Here is a 27,277-nt window from a genome sequence, read left to right as displayed (position 1 = left end):
GGGGAGAAAATGGGGGGTGGGGGAAATTAAATTAAAATAAAGACAAAAATCATATCTATGGGCTAAAAAACCTAAATAAAAAAAGTTAGCTGACATGGGCTAGTTGATCTGGAAGTTTCTGGCAAGTTATAAATAGCTGTCTAAGGTATGCAATGACTAACATGACAAGAGGAACTGATGATGCACTACCCAATGTTGAAATTGTACCTTGTGCATTGTACTATTACAGCTTTCAAGAGTAAGTTTAAAGCTGGACTGAGTTTCTTTAAAAAAAATAATATTATATATACAGTACCAGTCAAAAGTTTGGACACACCTACTCATTAAAGGGTTGTTCTTTATTTGTACTATTTTCTACATTGTAGAATAATGGTGACGACATCAAAACGATGAAATAACACATATGGAATCATGTAGTAACCAAAAACGTGTTAAACAAATCAAAATATATTTTATATTTGAGATTCTCCAAAGTAGCACCCTTTCCAACAGTCTTGAAGGAGTTCCCACATATGCTCAGCACTTGTTGGCTGCTTTTCCTTCACTCTGCGGTCTAACTCATCCCAAACCATCTCAATTGGGTTGAGGTTGGGTGATTGTGGAGGCCAGGTCTTTTGATGCAGCACTCCATCACTCTCCTTCTTGGTCAAATAGCCCTTACACAGCCTGGATGTGTGTTTTGGGTCATTGTCCTGTTGAAAAACAAATGATAGTCTCACTAAGCGCAAACCAGATGGGATGGCTTATCGCTGCAGAATGCTGTGGCAGCCATGCTGGTTAAGTGTGCCTTGAATTCTAAATAAATCACAGACAGTGTCACCAGCAAAGAACCCCCACACCATAACACCTCCTCCTCCATGCTTCACGGTGGGAACCACACATGCAGAGATCATACTTTCACCTACTCTGCGTCTCACAAAGACACTGCGGTTGGAATCAAAAATCTCACATTTGGACTCATCAGACCAAAGGACAGATTTCCACCAGTCTAATGTCCATGGCTCGTGTTTCTTGGCCCAAGCATGTCTCTTCTTATTGGTGTCCTTTAGTAGTGGTTTCTTTGCAGCAATTCGACCATGAAGACCTGATTCACGCTGTGATGTTGATGTTGAGATGTGTCTGTTACTTGAACACTGTGAAGCATTTATTTGGGCTGCAATCTGAGGTGCAGTTAATTGCCCATTTCTGAGGCTGGTAAATCTAATAAACGTATCCTCTGCAGCAGAGGTAACTCTGGGTCTTCCTTTCCTGTGGCGGTCCTCATGAGATCCAGTTTCATCATAGCGCTTGATGGTTTTTGCAACTGCACTTGAAGAAACGTTCAAAGTTCTTGAAATTCTCCAGAGTGACTGACCTTCATGACTTAATGTAATGATGGAATGGTGTTTCTCTTTGCTTATTTGAGCTGTTCTTGCCATAATATGGACTTGGAACTTTACCAAATAGGGCTATCTTCTGTATACCTCTCCTACCTTGTCACAACACAACTGATTGGCTCAAACATATTAAGAAGGAAAGAAATTCCACAAATTAACTTTTAACAAGGCACACCTGTTAATTGAAATGCATTCCAGGTGACTACCTCATGAAGTTGGTTGAGAGAATGCCAAGCGTGTGCAAAGCTGTCATCAAGGCAAAGGGTGGCTACTTTGAAGAATCTCAGATATAAAATATATTTTTATTAGTTTTTTGGTTACTACATGATTCCATATGTGTTATTTCATAGTGTTGATGTCTTCACTATTATTATATTAAGAAAAACCCTGGAATGTGTAGGCTTTTTTTTATTTTATTGGTGGGGGGGACCACCATGCCCCACAGTTTGGGAACCACTTGTTTCAAAGACACCAGCCTAGTTTGAAAATGCATTATTATCAGCCTATGATTTGGCCTTTTTTCTTTACAGACATGACAGTTTTGCCAGCATGTGCATACTGTGACCATTATCTATTTTTTAGACGCATGGGATGGTGGCCTGCATATGTTCTGTGTCATCCAGTTGATCCAGTAGCTTCTTCTGACCGTCACACCCCTCTCAGCCAACCCCTCCCTCTTTGAAGCTGTGTCTCCTAGAGGGTTTTGAGCAAGGGGGGATGACACATAGCTTAGAGAGAGAGAGAGAGAGAGAGAGAGAGATTTGTGACCTGTTGCAACAAGAAAAGAAAAGAGCAACCAGTGGAGCACAAACAACATTGAAAATACAACCTATATTTATCTGTTTATTTATTTTCCCTTTCATACTTCAACTATTTACACGTTGTTATAACACTGTACATATTTTTACATTTTAGTCATTTAGCAGACGCTCTAATCCAGAGCGATTTACAGTTAGTGAGTGCATACATTTTTCATACTGGCCCCCCGTGGGAATCGAACCCACAACCCTGGCATTGCAAGCGCCATGCTCTACCAACTGAGCTACAGGAGGGCCTACAGTGAGGGAAAAAGTATTTGATCCCCTGCTGATTTTGTACGTTTGCCCACTGACAAAGAAATGATCAGTCTATAATTTTAATGGTAGGTTTATTTGAACAGTGAGCGACAGAATAACAACAAAAGAATCCAGAAAAACGCATGTCAAAAATGTTATAAATTGATTTGCATTTTAATGAGGGAAATAAGTATTTGACCCCCTCTCAATCAGAAAGATTTCTGGCTCCCAGGTGTCTTTTATACAGGTAACAAGCTGAGATTAGGAGCACACTCTTAAAGGGAGTGCTCCTAATCTCAGTTTGTTTCCTGTATAAAAGACACCTGTCCACAGAAGCAATCAATCAATCAGATTCCAAACTCTCCACCATGACCAAGACCAAAGAGCTCTCCAAGGATGTCAGGGACAAGATTGTAGACCTACACAAGGCTGGAATGGGCTACAAGACCATCGCCAAGCAGCTTGGTGAGAAGGTGACAACAGTTGGTGCGATTATTCGCAAATGGAAGAAACACAAAATAACTGTCAATCTCCCTCGGCCTGAGGCTCCATGCAAATCTCACCTTCTGGAGTTGCAATGATCATGAGAACGGTGAGGAATCAGCCCAGAACTACACGGGAGGATCTTGTCAATGATCTCAAGGCAGCTGGGACCATAGTCACCAAGAACACAATTGGTAACACACTATGCCGTGAAGGACTGAAATCCTACAGCGCCCGCAAGGTCGCCCTGCTCAAGAAAGCACATATACAGGCCCGTCTGAAGTTTGCCGATGAACATCTGAATGATTCAGAGGAGAACTGGGTGAAAGTGTTGTGGTGAGATGAGACCAAAATATTTGGCATCAACTCAACTCGCCGTGTTTGGATGAGGAGGAATGCTGCCTATGACCCCAAGAACACCATCCCCACCGTCAAACATGAAGGTGGAAACATTATGCTTTGGGGGTGTTTTTCTTTTAAGGGGACAGGACAACTTCACCGCATCAAAGGGACGATGGACGGGGCCACGTACCGTCAAATCTTGGGTGAGAACTTCCTTCCCTCAGCCAGGGCATTGAAAATGGGTCGGGATTGGTATTCCAGCATGACAATGACCCAAAACACACATCCAAGGCAACAAAGGAGTGGCTCAAGAAGAAGCACATTAAGGTCCTGGAGTGGCCTAGCCAGTCTCCAGACCTTAATCCCATAGAAAATCTGTGGAGGGAGCTGAAGGTTTGAGTTCCCAAACGTCAGCCTCGAAACCTTAATGACTTGGAGAAGATCTGCAAAGAGGAGTGGGACAAAATCCCTCCTGAGATGTGTGCAAACCTGGTGGCCAACTACAAGAAACGTCTGACCTCTGTGATTGCCAACAAGGGTTTTGCCACCAAGTACTAAGTCATGTTTTGCAGAGGGGTCAAATACTTATTTCCCTCATTAAAATGCAAATCAATTCATAACATTTTGACATGCGTTTTTCTGGATTTTTTTGTTGTTATTCTGTCTCTCACTGTTCAAATAAACCTACCATTAAAATTATAGACTGATCATGTCTTTATCAGTGGGGAAACAAAACATTTGCAGGGGATCAAATACTTTCTTCCATCATAGGCAATAATATAACATTTGAAATGTCTATATTTGTTTAAAATACATTTGAGTGGAATGTTTACTGTTCATTTTGTGTTGTTTATTAGAGAGAGAGAGAGACCCCCCTCAGTCACACCAGCAAGTGGTGACTGCAGCGTTTCTCACTTAATTCACACAGACTGACTTATTTTTGTTTACACATGCCTACACGTGTGTGTGTCAAACAAAGATGGTGACCACCTTTCTACTATCCTGAGCGGAGAATATTATTCAACCATTTCCTTAGCCGTAGTATTACGATTCTCTGTGCTCTGCAATATCTGTCTGCTGAGGAGAGGGAGACTATGGTTTGTGTGTCTGTGTGCATGTGTAAAGGGTTTTGGTGTTTCCACTGTGACAGAGATGAGGCCTGATTGTTCTCCGAGGTTCACTTCCTACTGTGGAAGGTTCACTTCACATCAAAACACCTCAGTGATGCTGTGAGGAGAAATGTTTTTATCCTAAACATGTTTATTTTGGGTCCATCTGGGGACACACATTCATTGTGGAAATATAATGTTATTTTTTTATAGATGCTCCCCCCTCCCTAACTAGCTCCCTTGAGGACAAGGAATGGGTTTAGTTGCGTGAACATCTACCGTAATTTTCGGACTATAAGCCGCGCCTTTTCCCCCATTTTTCGACCCTGCGGCTTATATAACGGTGCGGCTAATCTATGGATTTTTACAGCTAACGGCCACTAGAAGACCTCCTAAATCTATGGATTTTACAGGTTACAGTCCACCAACTTTAACTCTATGGGCTCCATGACCAGTCCGCGCCCCCCACCTTTAAGCGGCGGGCTCCAGCAGGAAAAGCTGGAGGCCGGAAAAGAGTGAGACAGGTAGCGCGCAAAAGTAAAAGTGGAACCGAGAATGGTACGAGAGACAGAACGAGAGACAGAACGGGAGCAAGACAGACAGACATTACGAGAGCGAGACAGTTTGTCTCTTTCCCGACAATCCCCTCTGTGCACGAACCCTTACATATGGTAATTAAACATTAAAACACCTGCGGCTTATAGTCCAGTGCGGCTTATATATGTACACATCATTCAATATCATTCAATTTAGCTGCTGCGGCTTATACTCCGGTGCGCCTTATAGTGCGGAAAATACGGTAGATCCCTGCTCAATCACCCACATGTCTAGATGTGTGTGTGATATAGCATCAAAATGTAAATTGAGAAATATATAGTATAGGTGCTGTAATAGCAAAATACTTTAAAGGGACATTTCAAAATGTTTCAACTTTGTATTCATCATCTCCAGCACCACCCCAACATCAACATTATGTGAAAATGGCGCGTTTCTCTGTTTTGTAGTAAAAAAAAGATAGAGAAAGATAAGTGCTTCCAATGACCATCAACCAATTAGTAGGCAATGCCTACTCACAATTGGTCAAAATCACACGATGCACACCGATGATGTCATTGGAAACACTTATCTTCCTCTATCTTTTTACTACAAAACATAGAAACACGCCATTTGCACATATGTTGATGTTGGGGTGGTGCTGCAGATGTTGAATATGATGTTGAAAATTTGTAAAGTTTCCCTTTAAAAATCATTTTATTATATTTGCTTTGGCTTTTGAACCTTCTAATTGTCTGTTAGTTTACACTCAGGCCTGGCAACATATCGTTTTTTAAACTCTAATCCCATTCATTCACAGTCATTCACAGCTATAATGTCATCTAGTTGAAACCAAGACTGAGGTTTTATCATTAGATCCTCCAAGCCACTTGATAATTCACTAATGAAGCATATAATTCACCAGATTTCAACATCGTACAGTATGTTCTCAAAGCATTGTTTGTCTGCATAGAGTGAAACCCTGTGCTCTATTCTGTCCCTCCCTGCAAACTCTGCATCGACTGAATTTAAATAGCATCTTGATCAATGCATTAGCAGATTCCTGCACTGAGGCATATCCATACTGTATATCCATACTGTAATTGTTCGTATAGATCTGTTTCTGCAGCAGCCCATCCAATAGAACTGTGTGTGTGTTTGTGTCAGAAAGAGCAGGACCAGTATGGATGGAGGTGGAGTCGGTGCTGAGGCTGCTGTTGCTGGTAACCGGGGGTTACGGGGTGTCAGCCACATGCAATCTATAAATAGCGTGTTGCTCTCGCCCGCCTTCGCACCGCCCGCCTCCGCACAGCCCGCCTCCACTCTCAGCACATGAGCTCAAGCATGTGAGCTAAAAATGGAACACTGGGCTCACAAACACTCACAGTCAAACACACACACACACACAGCTCTGTACTTTCTCTTTTCTTCTCTGTTTCTCCCCAGTGCAATCACTGGCTGTTAGAGCAGCAGCAGTAACGCTTTGATAAAAACACTTCTCTTTTTTTGCTGGTTCTCTCTCTCTTTTTTCTCTGCCACTCACACCCTCTTTCTCTCTTGCTCTGTCTCTAATGGATTCCTATGCAGGTTAAGATGAAGTATTCTGCACTGCTGGTTGAATAATCAAAGGAAAATATAGACATGCTGTGTGTGTGGATAATTATAATTCGTAACATTTGTACGTCTAAACTGGGCGAAACAGCAGACATAATTGTATGATGAGGTTATGATATACATCTGTCTGTGAGTGAAAAGGGGAATTGTAGGTGTCAGGATTCCTTTTTTTCTCTTTTCTTCTCACCCACCCCCATGATGCAACGATACACAGTGTGTATATGCATGCATGCGTGCGTGTGTCCCACCCTCCCTGCATCTGTGTTTTTTCTCTTTCCGTGATGGAGCTCCAAGCCCGAGGTATTCAGACGAACCGACACTTACTGCAATCAGATGATTCACAGCATTTCAGAGCAGGGCTGAAATGAACACAATCTAATGTATTTATCATGTGCTGTTTGTTGGTCCGAGGCATCACATCATTTAAACACATAGAGGTCATTCCACAGAGAACTGTCTGCAAACCACCGCATTTAACCATGGCAAGTTGACTAGGAATATGGCAGAATACAAACAGTGTAGTTATTCACTCCGCAAGGCAATCAAACAAGCAAAACTTCAGTATAGAGATAAAGTGGAGTCGCAATTCAACGGCTCAGACACGAGACGTATGTGTCAGGGTCTACAGACAATCACAGACTACAAAAGGAAAACCTGCCACTTCGCCGAGACCATCGTCTTGCTTCCGGACAAGCTAAACACCTTCTTCGCCCGCTTTGAGGATAACACAGTGCCACCGATGCAGGCCCACTACCAAGGACTGTGGGCTCTCCTTCTCCATATCACCTCTACATTACCTGCCACCCTAGACCCACTTCAATTTGCTTATCGCCCCAATAGATCCACAGACGATGCAATCGCCATCACTCTGCACACTTCCCTATCCCATCTGGACAAGAGGAATACCTATTTAAGAATGCTGTTCATTGACTATAGCTCAGCATTCAACACCATAGTACCCTCCAAGCTCATCATTAAGCTCGAGGCCCTGGTTCTGAACTCCGCCCTGTGCAACTGGGTCCTGGACTTCCTGACGGGCCGCCCCCAGGTGGTGAAGGTAGGAAACAACATCTCCACTTCGCTGATCCTAAACACTGGGGCCCCACAAGGGTGCGTGCTCAGTCCACTCCTGTACTCCCGGTTCACCCATGACTGCGTGGCCAAGCACGCCTCCAACTCAATCATCAAGTTTGCAGACAACACAACAGTAGTAGGCTTGATTGCCAACAATGACGAGACAGCCTACAGGGAGGAGGTGAGGTTTCTGAGGTGGAAGTTGGGAGAGTTATATTTGGGAGTTGTGGTGAGGGAGGCCCCGCTCTCTCCTTTCCCAGATGTTTAGTTCATTTTATTCCGATCTCCTCTGCATTATTGTAGCCATCTGCTGCTGCCTGTCAACTATGCCTCTGCCTATCCCTGTTCTCTCCTCTCTGCACAGGCTACACAAACGCCTCACACCGCGTGGCTGCTGCCTCTCTAACCTGGTGGTCCCTGCACGCACGACCCACGTGGAGTTCCAGGTCTCAGGCAGCCTCTGGAACTGCCGTTCTGCTGCCAACAAGGCAGACTTCATCCCAGCCTATGCTACCCTCCAGTCCCTCGACTTCTTGGCGGAAACATGGATTACCACTGAAAACACTGCTACTCCTGCTGCTCTCTCCTCGTCTGACCATGTGTTCTCGCATACCCCGAGAGCATCTGGTCAGCGGGGTGGTGGCACAGGAATCCTCATCTCTCCCAAGTGGACATTCTCAATTTTGCCCCTGACCCATCTGTCTATCTCCTCATTTGAATTCCATGCTGTCACAGTCACTAGCCCATTTAAGCTTAATATCCTTGTCATCTATCGCCCTCCAGGTTCCCTTGGAGAGTTCATCAATGAGCTTGACGCCTTGATAAGTTCCTTTCCTGAGGATGGCTCACCCCTCACAGTTCTGGGGGATTTCAACCTCCCTACGTCTACATTTGACTCATTTCTCTCTGCCTCCTTCTTTCCACTCCTCTCCTCTTTTGACCTCACCCTCTCACCGTCCCCCCCTACTCACAAGGCAGGCAATACGCTTGACCTCATCTTTACTAGATGCTGTTCTTCTACTAATCTCACTGCAACTCCCCTCCAAGTCTCCGACCACTACTTTGTATCCTTTTCTCTCTCCCTCTCCTCCAACACTACTCACTCTGCCCCTACACAGATGGTAATGCGCCGTCGCAATCTTCGCTCTCTCTCTCCCGCTACTCTCTCCTCTTCCACCCTATCATCTCTTCCCTCTGCTCAATCCTTCTCCCTCCAATCTCCTGATTCTGCCTCCTCAACCCTCCTCTCCTCCCTTTCTGCATCCTTTGACTCTCTATGTCCCCTATCCTCCCGGCCGGCTCGGTCCTCCCCTCCAGCTCCGTGGCTTGATGACTCATTGCGAGCTCACAGAACAGAGCTCCGGGCAGCTGAGCGGAAATGGAAGAAAACTAGACTCCCTGCGGACCTGGCATCTTTTCACTCCCTCCTCTCTACATTTTCTTCATCTGTTTCTGCTGCTAAGGCCACTTTCTACCACTCTAAATTCCAAGCATCCGCCTCTAACCCTAGGAAGCTCTTTGCCACATTCTCCTCCCTGCTGAATCCCCCCCCCCCCCCTCCTCCCTCTCTGTGGATGACTTCGTCAACCATTTTGAAAAGAAGGTTGACGACATCCGATCCTCGTTTGTTAAGTCAAATGACACTGCTGGTCCTGCTCACACTGCCCTATCCTATGCTTTGACTTCTTTCTCCCCTCACTCTCCAGATAAAATCTTGCGACTTGTGACGGCAGGCCGCCCAACAACCTGCCCGCTTGACCCTATCCCCTCCTCTCTTCTCCAGACCATCTCCGGTGACCTTCTCCCTTACCTCACCTCGCTGATCAACTCATCCTTGACCGCTGGCTATGTCCCTTCCGTCTTCAAGAGAGCGAGAGTTGCACCCCTTCTCAAAAAACCAACACTCGATGCCTCTGATGTCAACAACTACAGACCAGTATCCCTTCTTTCTTTTCTCTCCAAAACTATTGAGCGTGCCGTCTTTAGCCAACTCTCTTGCTATCTCTCTCAGAATGACCTTCTTGATCCAAACCAGTCAGGTTTCAAGACTGGTCATTCAACTGAGACTGCTCTTCTCTGTGTCACAGAGGCTCTCCGCACTGCTAAAGCTAACTCTCTCTCCTCTGCTCTTGTCCTTCTAGACCTGTTTGCTGCCTTTGATACTGTGAACCATCAGATCCTCCTCTCCACCCTCTCCGAGCTGGGCATCTCCGGCGCGGCTCACTCTTGGATTGCGTCCTACCTGACCGGTCGCTCCTACCAAGTGGCGTGGCGAGAAGCTGTCTCCGCACCACGTGCTCTCACCACTGGTGTCCCCCAGGGCTCAGTTCTAGGCCCTCTCCTATTCTCGCTATACACCAAGTCACTTGGCTCTGTCATATCCTCACATGGCCTCTCCTATCATTGCTACGCTGACGACACACAACTAATCTTCTCCTTTCCCCCTTCTGATAACCAGGTGGCGAATCGCATCTCTGCATGTCTGGCAGACATATCAGTATGGATGACGGATCACCACCTCAAGCTGAACTCTCGGCAAGACGGAGCTGCTCTTCCTCCCGGGGAAGGACTGCCCATTCCATGATCTCGCCATCACGGTTGACAACTCCGTTGTGTCCTCCTCCCAGAGTGCGAAGAGCCTTGGCGTGACCCTGGACAACACCCTGTCGTTCTCCGCTAACATCAAGGCGGTGACCCGATCCTGTAGGTTCATGCTCTACAACATTCGGAGAGTACGACCCTGCCTTACACAGGAAGCGGCACATGTCCTAATCCAGGCACTTGTCATCTCCCGTCTGGATTACTGCAACTCGCTGTTGGCTGGGCTCCCTGCCTGTGCCATTAAACCCCTACAACTCATCCAGAATGCCGCAGCCCGTCTGGTGTTCAACCTTCCCAAGTTCTCTCACGTCACCCCGCTCCTCCGCACACTCCACTGGCTTCCAGTTGAAGCTCGCATCTGCTACAAGACCATGGTGCTTGCCTACGGAGCTGTGAGGGGAACGGCACCTCCGTACCTCCAGGCTCTGATCAGTCCCTACACCCAAACGAGGGCACTGCGTTCATCCACCTCTGGCCTGCTGGCTCCCCTACCTCTGCGGAAGCATAGTTCCCGCTCAGCCCAATCAAAACTGTTCGCTGCTCTGGCACCCCAATGGTGGAACAAGCTCCCTCACGACGCCAGGACAGCGGAGTCACTCACCACCTTCCGGAGACATTTGAAACCCCACCTCTTTAAGGAATACCTGGGATAGGATAAAGTAATCCTCTCCCCCCAAATTTTTTTTAAAAATAAAATAAAATAAATAATCTAAAATAAAATAAAAAATTAAGAAAATAAAAATAATAATTGTATAGTGGTTATCCCACTGGCTATAAGGTGAATGCACCTATTTGTAAGTCGCTCTGGATAAGAGCGTCTGCTAAATGACGTAAATGTAAAATGTAAAAATGTGAGGGCTGTGGGAGTGTGGTGCCAGGAAAATAATCTCTCACTCAACGTCAACAAAACAAAGGAGATGATTGTGGACGTCAGGAAACAGCAGAGGGTGCACCCCCCTATCCACATCGACGGGACCGCAGTGGCGAAGGTGGAAAGCTTCAAGTTCCTTGGCGTACACATCACTGACAAACTGAAATGGTCCACCCACACAGACAGTGTGGTGAAGAAGGCGCAACAGAGCATCTTCAACCTCAGAAGGCTAAAGAAATTTGGCTTGGTATCTACAACCCTCACAAACTTTTACAGATGCACAATTGACAGCATCCTGTCGGGCTGTGTCACCGCCTGGTACGGCAAATGCACTGCCCGCAACCGCAAGGCTCTCCAGAGGGTGGTGCGGTCTGCCCAACGCATTACCGGGGGCAAAATACACGCCCTCCAGGACACCTACAGCACCCGATGTCACAGGAAGGCCAAAAAGATCATCAAGGACATCAACCACCCCAGCCACTGCCTGTTCACCCCGCTATCATCCAGAAGGCGAGGACAGTAGAGGTGCATCAAAGCTGGGACCGAGAGACTGAAAAACAACTTCTATCTCAAGGCCATCAGACTATTAAACAGCCATCACTAGCACATTAGAGGCTGCTGCCTATAGACATAGACTAGAAATCACTGGCCACTTTAAGAAATGGAACACCAACCACTTTAATAATGTTTACATATCTTGCATTACTCATCTCATATGTATATACTGTATTCTATACTATTCTAAGGTATCTTAGTCACTTTAATAATGTTTACATATCTTGCGTTACTCATCTCATATGTATATACTGTATTCTATACTATTCTACTGTATCTTAGACCATGCCGCTCTGACATCGCTCGTCCTTATATGTATATATTCTTAATTCATTCCTTACTTAGATGTGTGTATGGGGTATATGTTGTGAAATTGTTAGATATTACTTGTTAGATATTACTGCACTGTCGGAGCTAGAAGCACAAGCATTTCACTACACCCACAATAACATCTGCTAAACACGTGTATGTGACCAATACAATTTGATTTGATATATCAGTACCATGTTATTACACCCATAAAGTAGACCTGGCTGTTCGAGAGGGCTCCAGTCCCCCTTCGTGTGTGTGTGTTGTGTGTGTTTATATGCATGTGTGAATTGGAAATTTATTTTTGGCATATCCCAACTCCCCATAAGACACCCAACGGCGACCCTGGAGCAATTAGGGTTAAGTGCCTTGCCCATTGACAGATTCTTCACCTTGTCGACTCGAGGATTTGAACTGTGCTTATATTTATAGTATAGAAATATACACTGAGTATACAAACGATTAGCAACACCTTCTTAATATTGAGTTGTACCCCCTTTTGCCTTCAGAACAGTCTCAATTCGTAGGGGCATGGACTCTACAAGGTGTCGAAACCGTTCCACAGGGATGCTGGCCCATGTTGACTCCAATGCTTCCCACAGTTGTGTCAAGTTGGCTAGATTGCCTTTGGGTGGTGGACCATTCTTGATACACACGGGAAACTGTTGAGCGTGAAAAACCCAGCAGCATTGCAGTTCTTGACACACCCAAACCGGTGTGCCTGGCACCTACTACCATACCCCATTCAAAGGCACTTAAATATTTTGTCTTGCACATTCACACTCTGAATGGCACACATACACAATCCATGTCTCAATTGTCTCAAGGCTTAAAAATCCTTCTTTAAGCTATCTCCTCCCCTTCATCTACACTGATTGAAGCGCAGTTTAACAAGTGACATCAACAAGGGATCATAGCTTTCACATGGATTCACCTGGTCAGTCTATGTCATGAAAAGAGCAGTTCCTAATGTTTTGTTAACTCTGTGTATATTTGTATTTATACCTACACACATACACCTGTGTCACAACATATTCCCTTGGGCATTGTTCCCTAGCCCAGTCACACCAAAACCATTGCTTTTAAAGTTCGAACAGTGTTCACATTTCCCCATTCCCCATATGCAATGAGTATTGCAGGGTGATGTTCACCTTGAATGGAGGCAGCAGGATGTTTAAACCCTTTCAAATGTTAGTTACCTTCCTGGATTAATAAAATATACATGGTTTCAGGTGGTCTCTCTCTCCCAGTTGACATGCATGAACAGACCCTTGCTTGAACATGCTCTGAACTGTTTCTCCTCTCCTTTCGTCCTCCTCTCCTCTGCCTCTCCTCTTATCTTATCCACCTCTCCTCCTGCTCCTATCCTCTCCTCTATTTATCCTCTCCTCTACAATCCTCTCCTCCTCCTCCTCTTCTCCTCTTCTCTCCTCTATTCCTCCTGGAGTGGGTGTAGGGTGTTGGTCTGAGGGTTGGATGTGGGTGGAGGGAGTGATATGGTCTGGAGGTGAGGGGAGGTAGAGGGGGGTGAAGGGAGGGTGATATGGTCTGGAGGTGAGGGGAGGTAGAGGGGGGTGAAGGGAGGGTGATATGGTCTGGAGGTGAGGGGGGTGAAGGGAGGGGGATATAGTCGGGAGGTAGAGGGGGTGAAGAAGGGAGGGGGTGTTCTGGAGGAAGGTAGAGGCGGTGAAGGGGGTGTGATATGGTCTGGAGGTTAGAAGGGGGTGAAGGGAGGGTGATATGGTCTGGAGGTGGAGGGAGGTAGAGGGGGGTGAAGGGAGGGTGATATGGTCTGGAGGTGAGGGGGGGTGAAGGGAGGGTGATATGGTCTGGAGGTGAGGGAGGTAGAGGGGGGGGTGAAGGGAGGGTGATATGGTCTGGAGGTGAGGGGGGTGAAGGGAGGGGGGATATAGTCGGGAGGTAGAGGGGGTGAAGAAGGGAGGGGGTGTTCTGGAGGAAGGTAGAGGCGGTGAAGGGGGTGTGATATGGTCTGGAGGTTAGAAGGGGGGTGAAGGGAGGGTGATATGGTCTGGAGGTGGAGGGAGGTAGAGGGGGGTGAAGGGAGGGTGATATGGTCTGGAGGTGAGGGGGGTGAAGGGAGGGTGATATGGTCTGGAGGTGAGGGGAGGTAGAGGGGGGTGAAGGGAGGGTGATATGGTCTGGAGGTGGAGGGAGGTAGAGGGGGTGAAGGGAGGGTGATATGGTCTGGAGGTGGAGGGAGGTAGAGGGGGTGAAGGGAGGGTGATATGGTCTGGAGGTGAGGGGAGGTAGAGGGGGTGAAGGGAGGGTGATATGGTCTGGAGGTGAGGGGGGTAGAGGGGGGTGAAGGGAGGGTGATATGGTCTGGAGGTGGAGGGAGGTAGAGGGGGGGGTGAAGGGAGGGTGATATGGTCTGGAGGTGAGGGGAGGTAGAGGGGGGTGAAGGGAGGGTGATATGGTCTGGAGGTGAGGGGGGTGAAGGGAGGGGGATATAGTCAGGAGGTAGAGGGGGGTGAAGGGAGGTAGAGGGGGGTGAAGGGAGGGTGATATGGTCTGGAGGTGAGGGAGGTAGAGGGGGGTGAAGGGAGGGTGATATGGTCTGGGGGTGAAGGGAGGGTGATATGGTCTGGAGGTGAGGGAGGTAGAGGGGGGTGAAGGGAGGGTGATCTAGGAGGGCAGCCCCTGGTCCTCCCTGCCCTCCCGGACCGCTAGCAGTGGCAGTTATTAAAATGCTGCTAATAGACTAGATTAGGGTGTAAGCGCTGCAAGACGCCACAATCAATTCATGGTTGAGAAGGAATGAGATTGTGTTGTTAACCCTTCCCTGTCCAGCAGCAGGGCTATGCAGCAGGCTCTACGCCACTGTTAGAAATTAGATGTATAGGCGTTTATCTTTACAGCTGTTTGCGACATATAATTTAATTAATCATTAATATGCCATTTAGCAGACGCTTTTATCCAAAGCGACTTACAGTCATGTGTGCATACATTTTTATGAATGGGTGGTCCCGGGGACAATAATGAATTGTTAGTAATCTAATTGTATTACATATTCAACGGTTATGCAGAAAAGAACAATCCCAGATCTGTTCAACTGCTGCGTTTTTCTTTACTTTTTAGAGACTATTTGCATCGTTGAAACAAGGCATTTCATGGCTCAATGTGTCTGTTTGAAGATGACTGGGAGATTAAATCAGCGCTGGTTTGAAGATGGGACTTCAGTCAGGGACATAAACCCAGTACCACTAATCTTCAAACGCCTGTAGTGTGTGTCACATGAGGTTGGTGGCACCTTAATTGGGGAAGACGGGCTCGTCGTAATGGCTGGAGCGGAATCAGTGGAATGCTATCAAATACATCAAACACATGGTTTCCATTAAACACATGCCATTCCATTCGCTACGTTCCAGCCATTATTATGAGCCGTCCTCCCCTCAGCAGCCGCCTGTGGACTGTGTTTGTGTGTGTTCTTGCCGGCCTGCTTGCATGCGTGTGTGTTGCACTTAAAGCTTCTTGTTTGTCTGTTCAGAGTGCTTAATTGTTGTTTAATTTGTGCTGTCCTTTGTAGCGGAGGCCTGTGAAATGATACACTATATATACAAAAGTATGTGGACACCCCTTCAAATTTGTGGATTCGGCTATTTCAGCAAGACCTGTTGCTGACAGGTGTATAAAATCGAGCACACAGCCATGCAATCTCCATAGACAAACATTGGCAGTAGAATGTCCTTACTGAAGAGCTCATTGTGGCACCGTCATTTGGATGCCACCTTTCCAACAAGTCTGTTTGTCAAATTTCTGCCCTGCTAGAGCTGCCCCGGTCAACTGTAAGTGCTGTTATTGTGAAGTGGAAAAGTCTAGGAGCAACAACGGCTCAGCCGCGAAGTGGTGGTCCACACAAGCTCACAGAACGGGACCGCCAAGTGCTGAAGCGCGTAAAAATCGTTTGTCCTCGGTTGCAATACCGAGTTCCAAACTGCCTCTGGAAGCAACGTCAGAACAAGAACTGTTCGTCGGGAAGTTCATGAAATTGGTTTCAATGGCCCAGCAGCAGCACACAAGCCTAAGACCACCATGTGCAATACCAAGCGTCGGCTGGAGTGGAGTGGAGTGGTGTAAAGCTCACCGTCATTGGACTCTGGAGCAGTGGAAACACGTTCTTTGGAGTGATGAATCACGCTTCACCATCTGGCAGTCCGACGGACGAATCTAGTTTTGGCAGATGCCAGGAGAACGCTACCTGCCCCAATGCATAGTACCAACTGGAAAGTTTGGTGGAGGAGGAATAATGGTCTGATGCTGCTTTTCATGGTTCTGGCTCCTTAGTTCCAGTGAAGGGAAATCTTTATGCTACAGCATACAATGACATGCTAGACGATTCTGTGCTTCCGACTTTGTGGCAACAGTTTGGGGAAGGCCCATTCCTGTTTCAGCATGATAATGCCCGCGTGAACATAGCGAGGTCCATACAGAAATGGTTTGTTGAGGTCGGTGTGGAAGAACTTGACTGGCCTGCACAGAGCCTTGAATTGGAACGCTGACTGCGAGCCAGGCCTAATCACCCCAACATCAGTGCCCGACTTCACTAATGCTCTTGTGGCTGAATGGAAGCAAATCTAGTGGAAAGCCTTCCCAGAAGAGTGGAGGCTTTTATAGCAGTAAAGGGGGGACCAACTCCATTTTAATGCCCATGATTTTGGAATGAGATGTTCAACGAGCAGGTGTCCACACATTTTTGGTCATGTAGTATAATTGCATTACTCTCTCTCCCTTCCTCCCTAGTCCTCTGATGTTGTGTGTGTGAGAGCGCACGTGCGCCATGCACTCATATAAACCAAACAATACAAAGAGATGGAGATCCACACATTGCTTAAAGACTGAAATCTGTCTGAATCCCTGTTCAATTCATTTATTTTTGAGTTTTTGTTTTGGGGGGCTTTTACCCCTTTTTCTCCCCAATTTTGTGATATCCAATTGGTAGTTACTGTCTTGTCCCATCGCTGCAACTCCCCTACGGACTCGGGAGAGGGGAAGGTCGAGAGCCATGCGTCATCCGAAGCGCGACCCCTGCCAAGCCGCACTGCTGTTTGACACAAGAAACACCGTCCAGCTGGCGACCAAAGTCAGCTTGAAGGCGCCCGGCCCGCCACAAGGAGTCGCTAGAGCACGATGGGACAAGGAAATCCCGGCCTGCCAAATCCTCCACTAACCCGGACAATGATGGGCCAATTGTGCGCCACTTCATGGGTCTCCCGGTCACGGCCGGCTGTGACACAGCCTGGGAACGAACCCGGGTCTGAAGTGACGCTGCGCCACTCGGGAGGCCTCAATTAATTTATTGATTAAAGAAGTAACATCTTAGCTAATACAGCAGTCTAGCTGAAAGGCTATTGTCTGAAGAATATAGAAAGCAGAAGAATATTGTACATCAAAGCTGCCAACATACATTCTACACTCCTCAAAAAAATAAAGGGAACACTAAAATAACTCTGAATGAATGAAATAATCTTATGAAATACTTTTTTCTTTACATAGTTGAATGTGCTGACAACAAAATCACACAAAAATGATCAATGGAAATCAAATGTATCAACCCATGGAGGTCTGGATTTGGAGTCACCCTCAAAATTAAAGTGGAAAACCACACTACAGGCTGATCCAACTTTGATGTAATGTCCTTAAAACAAGTCAAAATTAGGCTCAGTAGTGTGTGTGGCCTCCACGTGGCTGTATGACCTCCCTACAACGCCTGGGCGTGCTCCTGATGAGGTGGCGGATGGTCTCCTGAGGGATCTCCTCCCAGACCTGGACTAAAGCATCCGCCAACTCCTGGACAGTCTGTGGTGCAACGTGGCGTTGGTGGATGGAGCGAGACATGATGTCCCAGATGTGCTCAATTGGATTCAGGTCTGGGGAACGTGCGGGCCAGTCCATAGCATCAATGCCTTCCTCTTGCAGGAACTGCTGACACACTCCAGCCACATGAGGTCTAGCATTGTCTTGCATTAGGAGGAACCCAGGGACAACCGCACCAGCATATGGTCTCACAAGGGGTCTGAGGATCTCATCTCGGTACCTAATGGCAGTCAGGCTACCTCTGGCGAGCACATGGAGGGCTGTGCGGCCCCCAAAGAAATGCCACCCCACACCATGACTGACCCACCGCCAAACCGGTCATGCTGGAGGATGTTGCAGGCAGCAGAACGTTCTCCACAGCGTCTCCAGACTCTGTCACGTCTGTCACGTGTGCTCAGTGTGAACCTGCTTTCATCTGTGAAGAGCACAGGGCGCCAGTGGCGAATTTGCCAATCTTGGTGTTCTCTGGCAAATGCCAAACGTCCTGCACGGTGTTGGGCTGTAAGCACAACCCCCACCTGTGGACGTCGGGCCCTCATACCACCCTCATGGAGTCTGTTTCTGACCGTTTGAGCAGACACATGCACATTTGTGGCCTGCTGGAGGTCATTTTGCAGTGCTCCTCCTGCTCCTCCTTGCACAAAGGCGGAGGTAGCAGTCCTGCTGCTGGGTTGTTGCCCTCCTACGGCCTCCTCCACGTCTCCTGATGTACTGGCCTGTCTCCTGGTAGCGCCTCCATGCTCTGGACACTACGCTGACAGACACAGCAAACCTTCTTGCCACAGCTCGCATTGATGTGCCATCCTGGATGAGCTGCACTACCTGAGCCACTTGTGTGGGTTGTAGACTCCGTCTCATGCTACCACTAGAGGGAAAGCACCGCCAGCATTCAAAAGTGACCAAAACATCAGCCAGGAAGCATAGGAACTGAGAAGTGGTCTGTGGTCACCACCTGCAAAACCAGTCCTTTATTGGGGGGTGTCTTGCTAATTGCCTATAATTTCCACCTGTTGTCTATTCCATTTGCACCACAGCATGTGAAATGTATTGTCAATCAGTGTTGCTTCCTAAGTGGACAGTTTGATTTCACAGAAGTGTGATTGACTTGGAGTTACATTGTGTTGTTTAAGTGTTCCCTTTATTTTTTTGAGCAGTGTAATTAAGATAGATTAGCATTGTCTTTCTCACCTTTCCACTTCTGGGTGCTCACTGCTCAATACACACAACGTATATATTTTGTGTGTGTGTATGTAATACATAATTTGGAGGATGGTGTATGTGTTTTCAGAGAGCACACACTCTTGCAGGCACAGACATGCACACACTTGCAGCTACTCACACTAGGGCGATAAAATATAAAATCTGTTGAATGTTTTTGCCTGATTTCGTTTTTGTTTTCTCTGTTTTGTTTTTCTCCGTTTTTTCCCAAATCACACTTTTTTATAGAAAAACAACAACATTTGATGTTCTAAGGCCACAACGATGGTTAAACCACATCAAGAGACCACTTTTAAGGTCTGGGTTAAGTTACCCTTCAATTTTGGGTCTAGTTACCCTTCAATTCAACTGTGCACCAGCCAGAGACCATTGTTTGGTTAGAGGTTTCTATAGCGCTCATGTGATTGTAGAGTTTGCAAAACAAATGGCCACTGGATTGATGCAAATAATCATGATATCATTCTTCCAGGTAGGCATAGGCTACTTTGAAGTTAACATTTAACTGAGAAGGTTTTTGGGAAAGCCTTTCCATCTACAAACAGACAGTTATCATTATTAGCATTATCATTAATGGCTACACAAAGTGTAGACTACACATACGAGCACCGCACACTACACACACAGACAGGGGCTTTTCTGTGCCATTTCAGAAAGTTGCAGGAAAATACGAATCACTTATGCATTTTGTTCATGTCTTATGATTAACTTGGGAAAATTAATTAATGTTCAAATAAGTTCAATACATTTAGTTGATTTCCTGCTAAATTCAATACATTTCTTTATATTGTTGAATTCTGTTTTAATGTCTGGATTCCGTGATTCTGTCTGTGTTTTCCGCAACGCAGATTTTATAGGGCCCTATAAAAAAAAACTCACACACACACAGGTGTGGTAGTTGTGACTGTGTGAACTGCATGGTGTTCTCAGTGCAGATAGATACAGCTCCTCTGGGACCAGTGAGCTGAGCTGAGATCCACAGATGAGCACAAACATCAATATATATCGACCCAGTGTTGTGGTACCAAGCAGAGAAAATGGAAATAGCCACCTTTTCCTTAATACGCTCAGGGAGAAAGCATTGGTGTTACTAAATGTTGTTACTCTCACAGCAGAGATTACAACCCTAGTTAATGAACACTGTTATGCAGGCAGTATCATGGCATGTGTCCCAAATGACACCCTATTCCCTATATAGTGCACTACTTTTGACCAGGGCCCATAGGGTGCACTAGAGTATATACACTCTTAGAAAAAAAGTGCCATCTAGAACCTAAAAGAGTTATTCGGCTGTCCCCATAGGAGAACCCTTTTTGGTTCCAGGTAGAGCCCTTTTGGTTCCAGCTAGGACTCATTTGGGTTCCATGTAGAACCCTCTGTGGAAAGGGTTCTACATGGAACCCCTTATAGGGAGTGTAGGGTATTAGTGCCAATTAGAATGAAGATATGGAGACTAGAGGAGCTTTTTCTAGCAACTCTAACCCTCACACAACTCCTATGGTAGTGGTCACCCAACTTTTATGAGCCGAGATCACTTTCTGAGTCAAAATGCGGGCCGTTTAAAAAAATTTACATTACTTAAAAAACATAAGCATATGCAAAATTAACCTATTAAAAACAGTTCTGTAGCAATGCGGTTTGTGCAGTAGGCTATAGGCCCAATACATTATCACTGCACATCAGCTATTCTTGAATTGCCCTGCCAATGTTGTTCTTCTCAGACCATTTTAAAATTATATATGATCACACTGGTAATATATCATTTGTTGTATTACATGTGAGGCATGAATTGAAATCCTTTGTTTTAGTTTACTGGGAGGGAGGGAGAGAGAGGGGGAGGGAAATAGAGAGAGGGGGAGGGAAATAGAGAGAGAGCGCCTCTCACCTTCCCTCAGCTCTTCCTCCCTCCGCTGATTGACCAAACAGGGGACACCGTCTTCCAGCTGATGGCGAAACTCTCACGCACCAATTCATGTTGTTTCTCGTATGACCAGAGAACGTGAAATACTCCTCGATTTTACAAAGACACAAGCTTCTAATAACAACGCAAGTCTATCAATACACTTTCTAGCACGAGTTGATAGAGGGCATTTTATGTAATGTTGACAGTGCTAAATTAAATCTTTACCATGAACTCACTCATCTCTTTGCTGTATTCATTGACAGTCTCTCTCTAGTCATGGTTTTGAACGTTTTGAAATCTCACACAGTAGTCGACTATCAACTTCGCTGTGGGCTCATGGAAGCTGCGGACACGGTGATCTGAGCTATCTGATTGGTCAGCGGTAGGCCTATAGATGCACTTGATTTGCTCTCCAGGCACTTCGACTACTCGGCGCACAGGGCAGCTGAATGTAGTGCACCTACCGTAAAAAAAAAAAAAATTGGAACTCGACGCTTTATCTTTGGGCTTTTTACAGAAATGTTTGGTGATCGACTAGGAATGCCTTGGAGATCAACCAGTCGATCGCAACAGAGCGGTTGGTGACCACTGTCCTATGGAGATAAATGTTTGCAGTTAGATGCCCTCCTGAAAGGCATATTGCTGCTGTTTCTCTCAGCTTATAAAGGAATGATGGTGAAAGACTGTGAAGTGGAGGGTTCTATTCCAGTTACCTGTTGTGGGAAAGGGAGTGTTGTAGTGTCTGTCTCTCTGTTTTATACCTGGAGAGATGACTGTTTATTAGTCGTAACAACAATGTGTCTGTCTCTCTGTGTATGTGCGCGCGTTAGTGCGAGCGAGAGAGACCGTGAGAGAGAGAATTCCTAAGAGCGTGATGAGCGAAGGAAAGAAAGCTAGAAGAATAGACGGGGAGAGACAGAGACACAGAGACACAGAGTCACAGAGACACAGTTGCTAGTTATAAATTGTCATAAACATTTGGTTTAAAACCTGGGCCCTGCAGTTGTTTCTCTGTGTCTGTGATTTGACTGTTCTCCCCAGGACACCATCATCACTCTCACTTTGCTGGGGGAATCAATTCCTCTACCAAGCCCTCTTCATTTACTACCACATCCATCACCATTAACTACACACAGACCGGAAATAAGACACTCATAGTTTTATATTGGTTTAATATATTCATTTAAAATCTAGGATGTTATAAAACAGTTTAAGAGACGGTTAGATGAATGAAATAAAACAAAGAATGAACCGAGACAGATGAAATATAATTCTGCTTGTTAGATAATCAGGTATAATGCATTATTTTTAACAGTTACTTCAGAGTTATTGGAATGGTAAACAGACACCAGTATGCATGCATGTAGAGGAGAGGATTTTACCTCCCTACTACCTCCTAGTGTGACTGATCTGTTTGAGTGGATAGTAATATGCAAGACAGCAGAAAGAGATCTGGGACCAGGCTAGCCTTGAGTTACTCCTCTGTGAGGTCCACAGGTGGCCAACCCAGTGCAGGGCAGGGAGTGTTGTCTCCTTCCGTGGGCTCTTATTGGCTGCGGTAGGCCAGCACGGGAAGTGGCTATTGGCTAAGACAGCAGAAACAGAGAGGGAATCTGATGCCATCTCCATCGCTTCACACCATGCAGGCCTGAGGAGCAGACATTTTTACCTCTCCTCTTTTTCTCTTTCCCTCTCTCCCTCCCTTCTTCCCTCTCTTCCTCCCTTCTTCCCTCTCTCCCTCCCATCTTCCCTCTCTCCCTCCCTTCTTCTCTCTCTCTCTCCCTTCTCTCTCTCTCTCTCTCTCTCTCTCTCTCTCTCTCTCTCTCTCTCTCTCTCTCTCTCTCTCTCTCTCTCTCTCTCTCTCTCTCTCTCTCTCTCTCTCTCTCTCTCTCTCTCTCTCTCTCTCTCTCTCTCTCTCTCTCTCTCTCTCTCTCTCTCTCTCTCTCTCTCTCTCTCTCTCCCTTCTACCCTCTCTCTCCCTTCTCTCTCTCTCTCTCTCTCTCTTATTCTCTCTCTCTCTCTTCTTCCCTCTCTCCCTCCCTTCTTCTCTCTCTCTCCCTCCCTTCTTCTCTCTCTCTCTCTCTCTCTCTCTCTCTCTCTCTCTCTCTCTCTCTCTCTCTCTCTCTCTCTCTCTCTCTCTCTCTCTCTCTCTCTCTCTCTCTCTCTCTCTCTCTCTTCTCTCTCTCTCTCTCTCTCTCTCTCTCTCTCTCTCTCTCTCTCTCTCTCTCTCTCTCTCTCTCTCTCTCTCTCCCTTCTTCTCTCTCCCTCCCTTATTCCCTCTCTCCCTCCCTTCTACCCTCTCTCCCTCCCTTCTACCCTCTCTCCCTCCCTTCTACCCTCTCTCCGTCGCTTCACACCATGCAGGCCCCGGGAGCAGAAATGTTCACCTCTACTTTTCTGCATCCCCCTCCACCTATCTCCCTCTTCCAGTTGTCTTCATCCACTTCCTTCCTTCTCAACCCACATGGTGCAGTGTCCATGTTCTAGACTGTACTGGCTGCATACAATTGGCACTTTTTCTCTTAGAATGGAAGCCATGAATGTAGCCCCCGGTTATTAGTAATAAGTTTGTTTGTTTTTTATTAGAGAGGCATACAGAATTTTGAATCCCGGATGTGTCTCTGTTGCTCTAACCGCAGGCTATGAACTCTTTCTCTCTGCCGCATGTTAGTAAATGAACCTGAACAAACACTCACACACACACACACCGTGGAGCAGGAAGCTTGGAGCCTCAGGGTGTTTGGTCTAACTGGATACATAATTTATCAGTGGCCAGGGCTGGTCAGTAGACTGGACAGGACAGTAGCGGGATCAGGGTGGATGGATGGCATCAGAGATGAGCACACCAATGTTTGATTCACTGATGAAATGTGGACATAAATCATTCAACAGAAACTTCAACACACACAGCCCCAATTACCATCTCCATTGATCTGCTGTGGCAGTAGATAGATTGACCGGTGTAATTGTATCAGTGCAGGTTGCCATTCTAAACTACAGTTGTCATATCTGGGATGTCTTTAAAAAGCCCTTGGCTGGAGACTTTCTGACCACAACAACTGACACCTACCTGTCTTGTCAAAGCCATACAGTATGTTTGCATTGAGTGCTTCTGTGGTCTGTTGCCCTTTAATCACCTTTATATTTAGAGGGAATGGAATGGATAGATCCACCTATTTACCTTTGTTGATTTGGTTTAATGCTATTTTTTGAATGGTGAACTGAAATATGTTGTTGCCTGTGGCTAAACGTCCTTCCCATTCCTCTTTCCTTCACTGTCAGTGTATCTCCAATAGTTTAGTTTTTATCTTTATATCTGAAAATATTCAGGTTTTCACAGGAAGACTGTTTAAAATGTCAATAAACCCAAACCAAATAGAAGGGACTTCTCAGATCCCTGATCATCTGACCAATATGTCCTTCTGTGATTAAAGTTTAGACTTTAGGATTCTTCTTTATAGTGTGTGACTGCCTGCTGAAATACTTTGCCAAGTTTCTAGCACAGAGTAAGACCAGTTATTTGCAAACAAAAACACTTTAGTAGTACTTACGGTGTTGTTGAATCAAGTGCTACCGCTTTTTCTCTTAGCGGGGCAGAGCCGTTGGGGGGTCTGTCTCCTGTGTGTCTAACCTTTTCTCTCCTCCTCTGCTCTGCCCCTCTAGGATAGCTCAGTAGTACCCAAGTCTTTGTCTCCTGTGTGTCTAACCTTCGCTCTCCTCTCTCCCTCCCGTCTAGGATAGCGATCCAGGTGGCTAAGTTTGACTTTGACACGTTGCCCCAGCCGGACCAGGAGGCTGTGCGCTACACCAACCCCAAACTGCTGGAGGAGGAGAGGCTTCACGCCCAGGCCTTTATGATCAACAGCACCCTCGGCATCACCTGGAACATCATATCCTTTGTTGTTGGTGTTGTTGGTAGATGTATACAGATCCCTATTAGACGGCATCTGGATGCTACATCCGGAGATCCTCTGGCTAGGGTGTGTGCCTTTTCTACTGCACTGACAGATGGGAGAAAGTATAGCGAAATGTGCGCGCAGCCCTGGGCCCCGAACAAAAGGTAGTGCACTATATAGGGAATAGGATACAATTTGAGACACAGGCCTAGTCAATATGCAGGCAGGGCGCTCCATCAGAACCTCTTAGGTAATGAGGGGGCTATTACCAATACACAGACTCAGTGTTGTTTAGAATGGCCTGTCAAGTTGTTACAGGGAGGAGGTGTACAATTAATTATTAATCGGAGTCCCTGTGCTGTTGAACTTGCCATCATATTTTCCATTTTAGTAATGCATAAACACTCCTGTGATTGTGTGCATTTGTTTGATCTGCAAGCAATTTGGCAGCAGAGTGTGTGTGTGTGTGGGGAGGTTGGTTCTTCTATCCTTGTGGGGACCTAAAATCCCCAAAAGTCCTCACAAAGAATAGTCAAGGACAATTCTCCCTCGTGGGGACATTTCTCACGTCCCCATGAGGACAAACGCTATTTTAAGTTTAGTGTTTAGGATTAGAATGAGGGTTAGGAGTTAGGGTTATGGTTAGATTTTGGGTTATTGTTGATGTTAGGGTTATGGTAAGGGTTAGGGGTTATGGAAAATAGGATTTTGAATGGAAATAAATGTTAGGTCCCAACAAGGATAGAAGAACATAATGTGTGTGTGTGGGTGGATGGGTGGGTGGGTGCTAGTGTGCGTGCGTACAGGAGTGACGGCAGTACATGATGTTACTTATGTTGTTTCTCAGAGGGTACTGTTAAGTCAGAGAGCGCTGTGCATGACAGAGCTCCGCTCTGAACTGGGCTGTGTGATTATGTTATTGAGGCTGGAGATTGAAACCTTCTCCTGGATAATGCAGGTCTAGTTAGTGAGCAGTTCAGACAGTAGACTTCCTCTTCAGAAAGACAGTACACCATCTCCAATCAAGCACTTGTTCAAACAACATATTCTTTTTTTTTGTTATCTGAAATTGTTATGTCAGAAAAACATTGAAACATTGCAGAAAGAAATAGGTTTTAAGTATAGAAAACTAGGACTGTGACCAGACGGGTTGCAATCAACTAATATTATCTGGGTCACCCTTGGCTTGGCATTTATTCATAATAACATGCATTGTTAATATCCTAGTTCTGATTTAAGAGAACTGTGCAGAAACACCTTATCTTGCAGCTTCGCAGACCATGCAATTTGGCCTAGCATTAATAGAGTATCTCCCATTCATTATGGATGTGTAATGTTTCTGTTCTGATGATAACGGCAGTCTCCTAAATATAGTCTGTCTGAAGAGAAACAAACTAGCCAGAGAAGAGGAGGAGGAGGAAGAAAAGGCTTGTTACTTTCATGACGTCATCTCAGAAGAGAATGAGTGTATCTTCAAGTTCCGGCCAAGTCTTCAGGATAGAGACTAGCTTCTTCTCAGACCCGCACAGTCCCTCTAACAAACCCAAATACCAAACCATTCCTGTCCCCAGCCCCTGTCCCTGTACCCGTCCACACGGCAAGGACACAAGCACATCGCGGTGACGCCAGGCCTGGGGACAGTTGGGTGGATGGATAGATGTCAGAATGGAGTTGTAGTTTCCTCCAGCCTGATTCAATGTCACAGTGTTTGTGTGCCACATCTGCAGCTTTCAACACCATGCCTTGTAGGAGGCAGCTACAGTGCCTTGCAAAAGTATTTATACCCCTTTGGCGTTTTTCCTATTTTGTTGCATTACAACCTGTAATTTAAATGGATTTTTATTTGGATTTCATGTAATGGACATACACAAAATAGTCCAAATTGGTGAAGTGAAATGAAAAAAATAACTTGTTTCAAAAAAATAAATAACGGAAAAGTGGTGCGTGCATATGTATTCACCCCCTTTGCTATGAAGCCCCTAAATAAGATCTGGTGCAACCAATTACCTTCAGAAGTCACATAATTAGTTAAATAAAGTCCACCTGTGTGCAATCTAAGTGTCACATGATCTGTCACATGATCTCAGTATATATATGCACATGTTCTGAAAGGCCCAGAGTCTGCAACACCACTAAGCAAGGGGCACCACCAAGTAAGCGGCACCATGAAGACTAAGTAGCTCTCCAAACAGGTCAGGGACAAAGTTGTGGAGAAGTACAGATCAGGGTTGGGTTATAAAAAAATATCCAAAACTTTGAACATCCCATGGAGCACCATTAAATCCATTATTAAAAAATGGAAAGAATATGGCACCACAACAAACCTGCCAAGAGAGGGCCGCCCACCAATACTCACGGCCCAGGCAAGGAGGGCATTAATCAGAGAGGCAACAAAGAGACCAAAGATAACCCTGAAAGAGCTGCAAAGCTCCACAGCGGAGATTGGAGTATCTGTCCATAGGACCACTTTAAGCCGTACACTCCACAGAGCTGGGCTTTACGGAA

The 27,277-nt window shown here is 46.0% G+C and overlaps 1 protein-coding gene across 4 annotated transcripts in view; it reads left to right on the top strand.

The window, feature by feature from the left end:
• Positions 1-27,277, top strand: part of LOC121571948 (trafficking protein particle complex subunit 9) — a 322,870-nt gene that overhangs the window by 208,605 nt on the left and 86,988 nt on the right. For all 4 annotated transcript variants that reach the window (XM_041883749.2, XM_041883745.2, XM_041883747.2 and 1 more), the window contains one exon: positions 24,613-24,766. In XM_041883749.2, the coding sequence (XP_041739683.1) occupies positions 24,613-24,766 (154 nt within the window). The remainder of the gene's footprint in view (positions 1-24,612; positions 24,767-27,277) is intronic.

This window comes from Coregonus clupeaformis, chromosome 8 (genome assembly GCF_020615455.1).
Source record: "Coregonus clupeaformis isolate EN_2021a chromosome 8, ASM2061545v1, whole genome shotgun sequence".
In the NCBI taxonomy this organism is placed as follows: Eukaryota; Metazoa; Chordata; class Actinopteri; order Salmoniformes; family Salmonidae; genus Coregonus; species Coregonus clupeaformis.
This window is presented reverse-complemented; position numbering and strand designations above follow the sequence as displayed.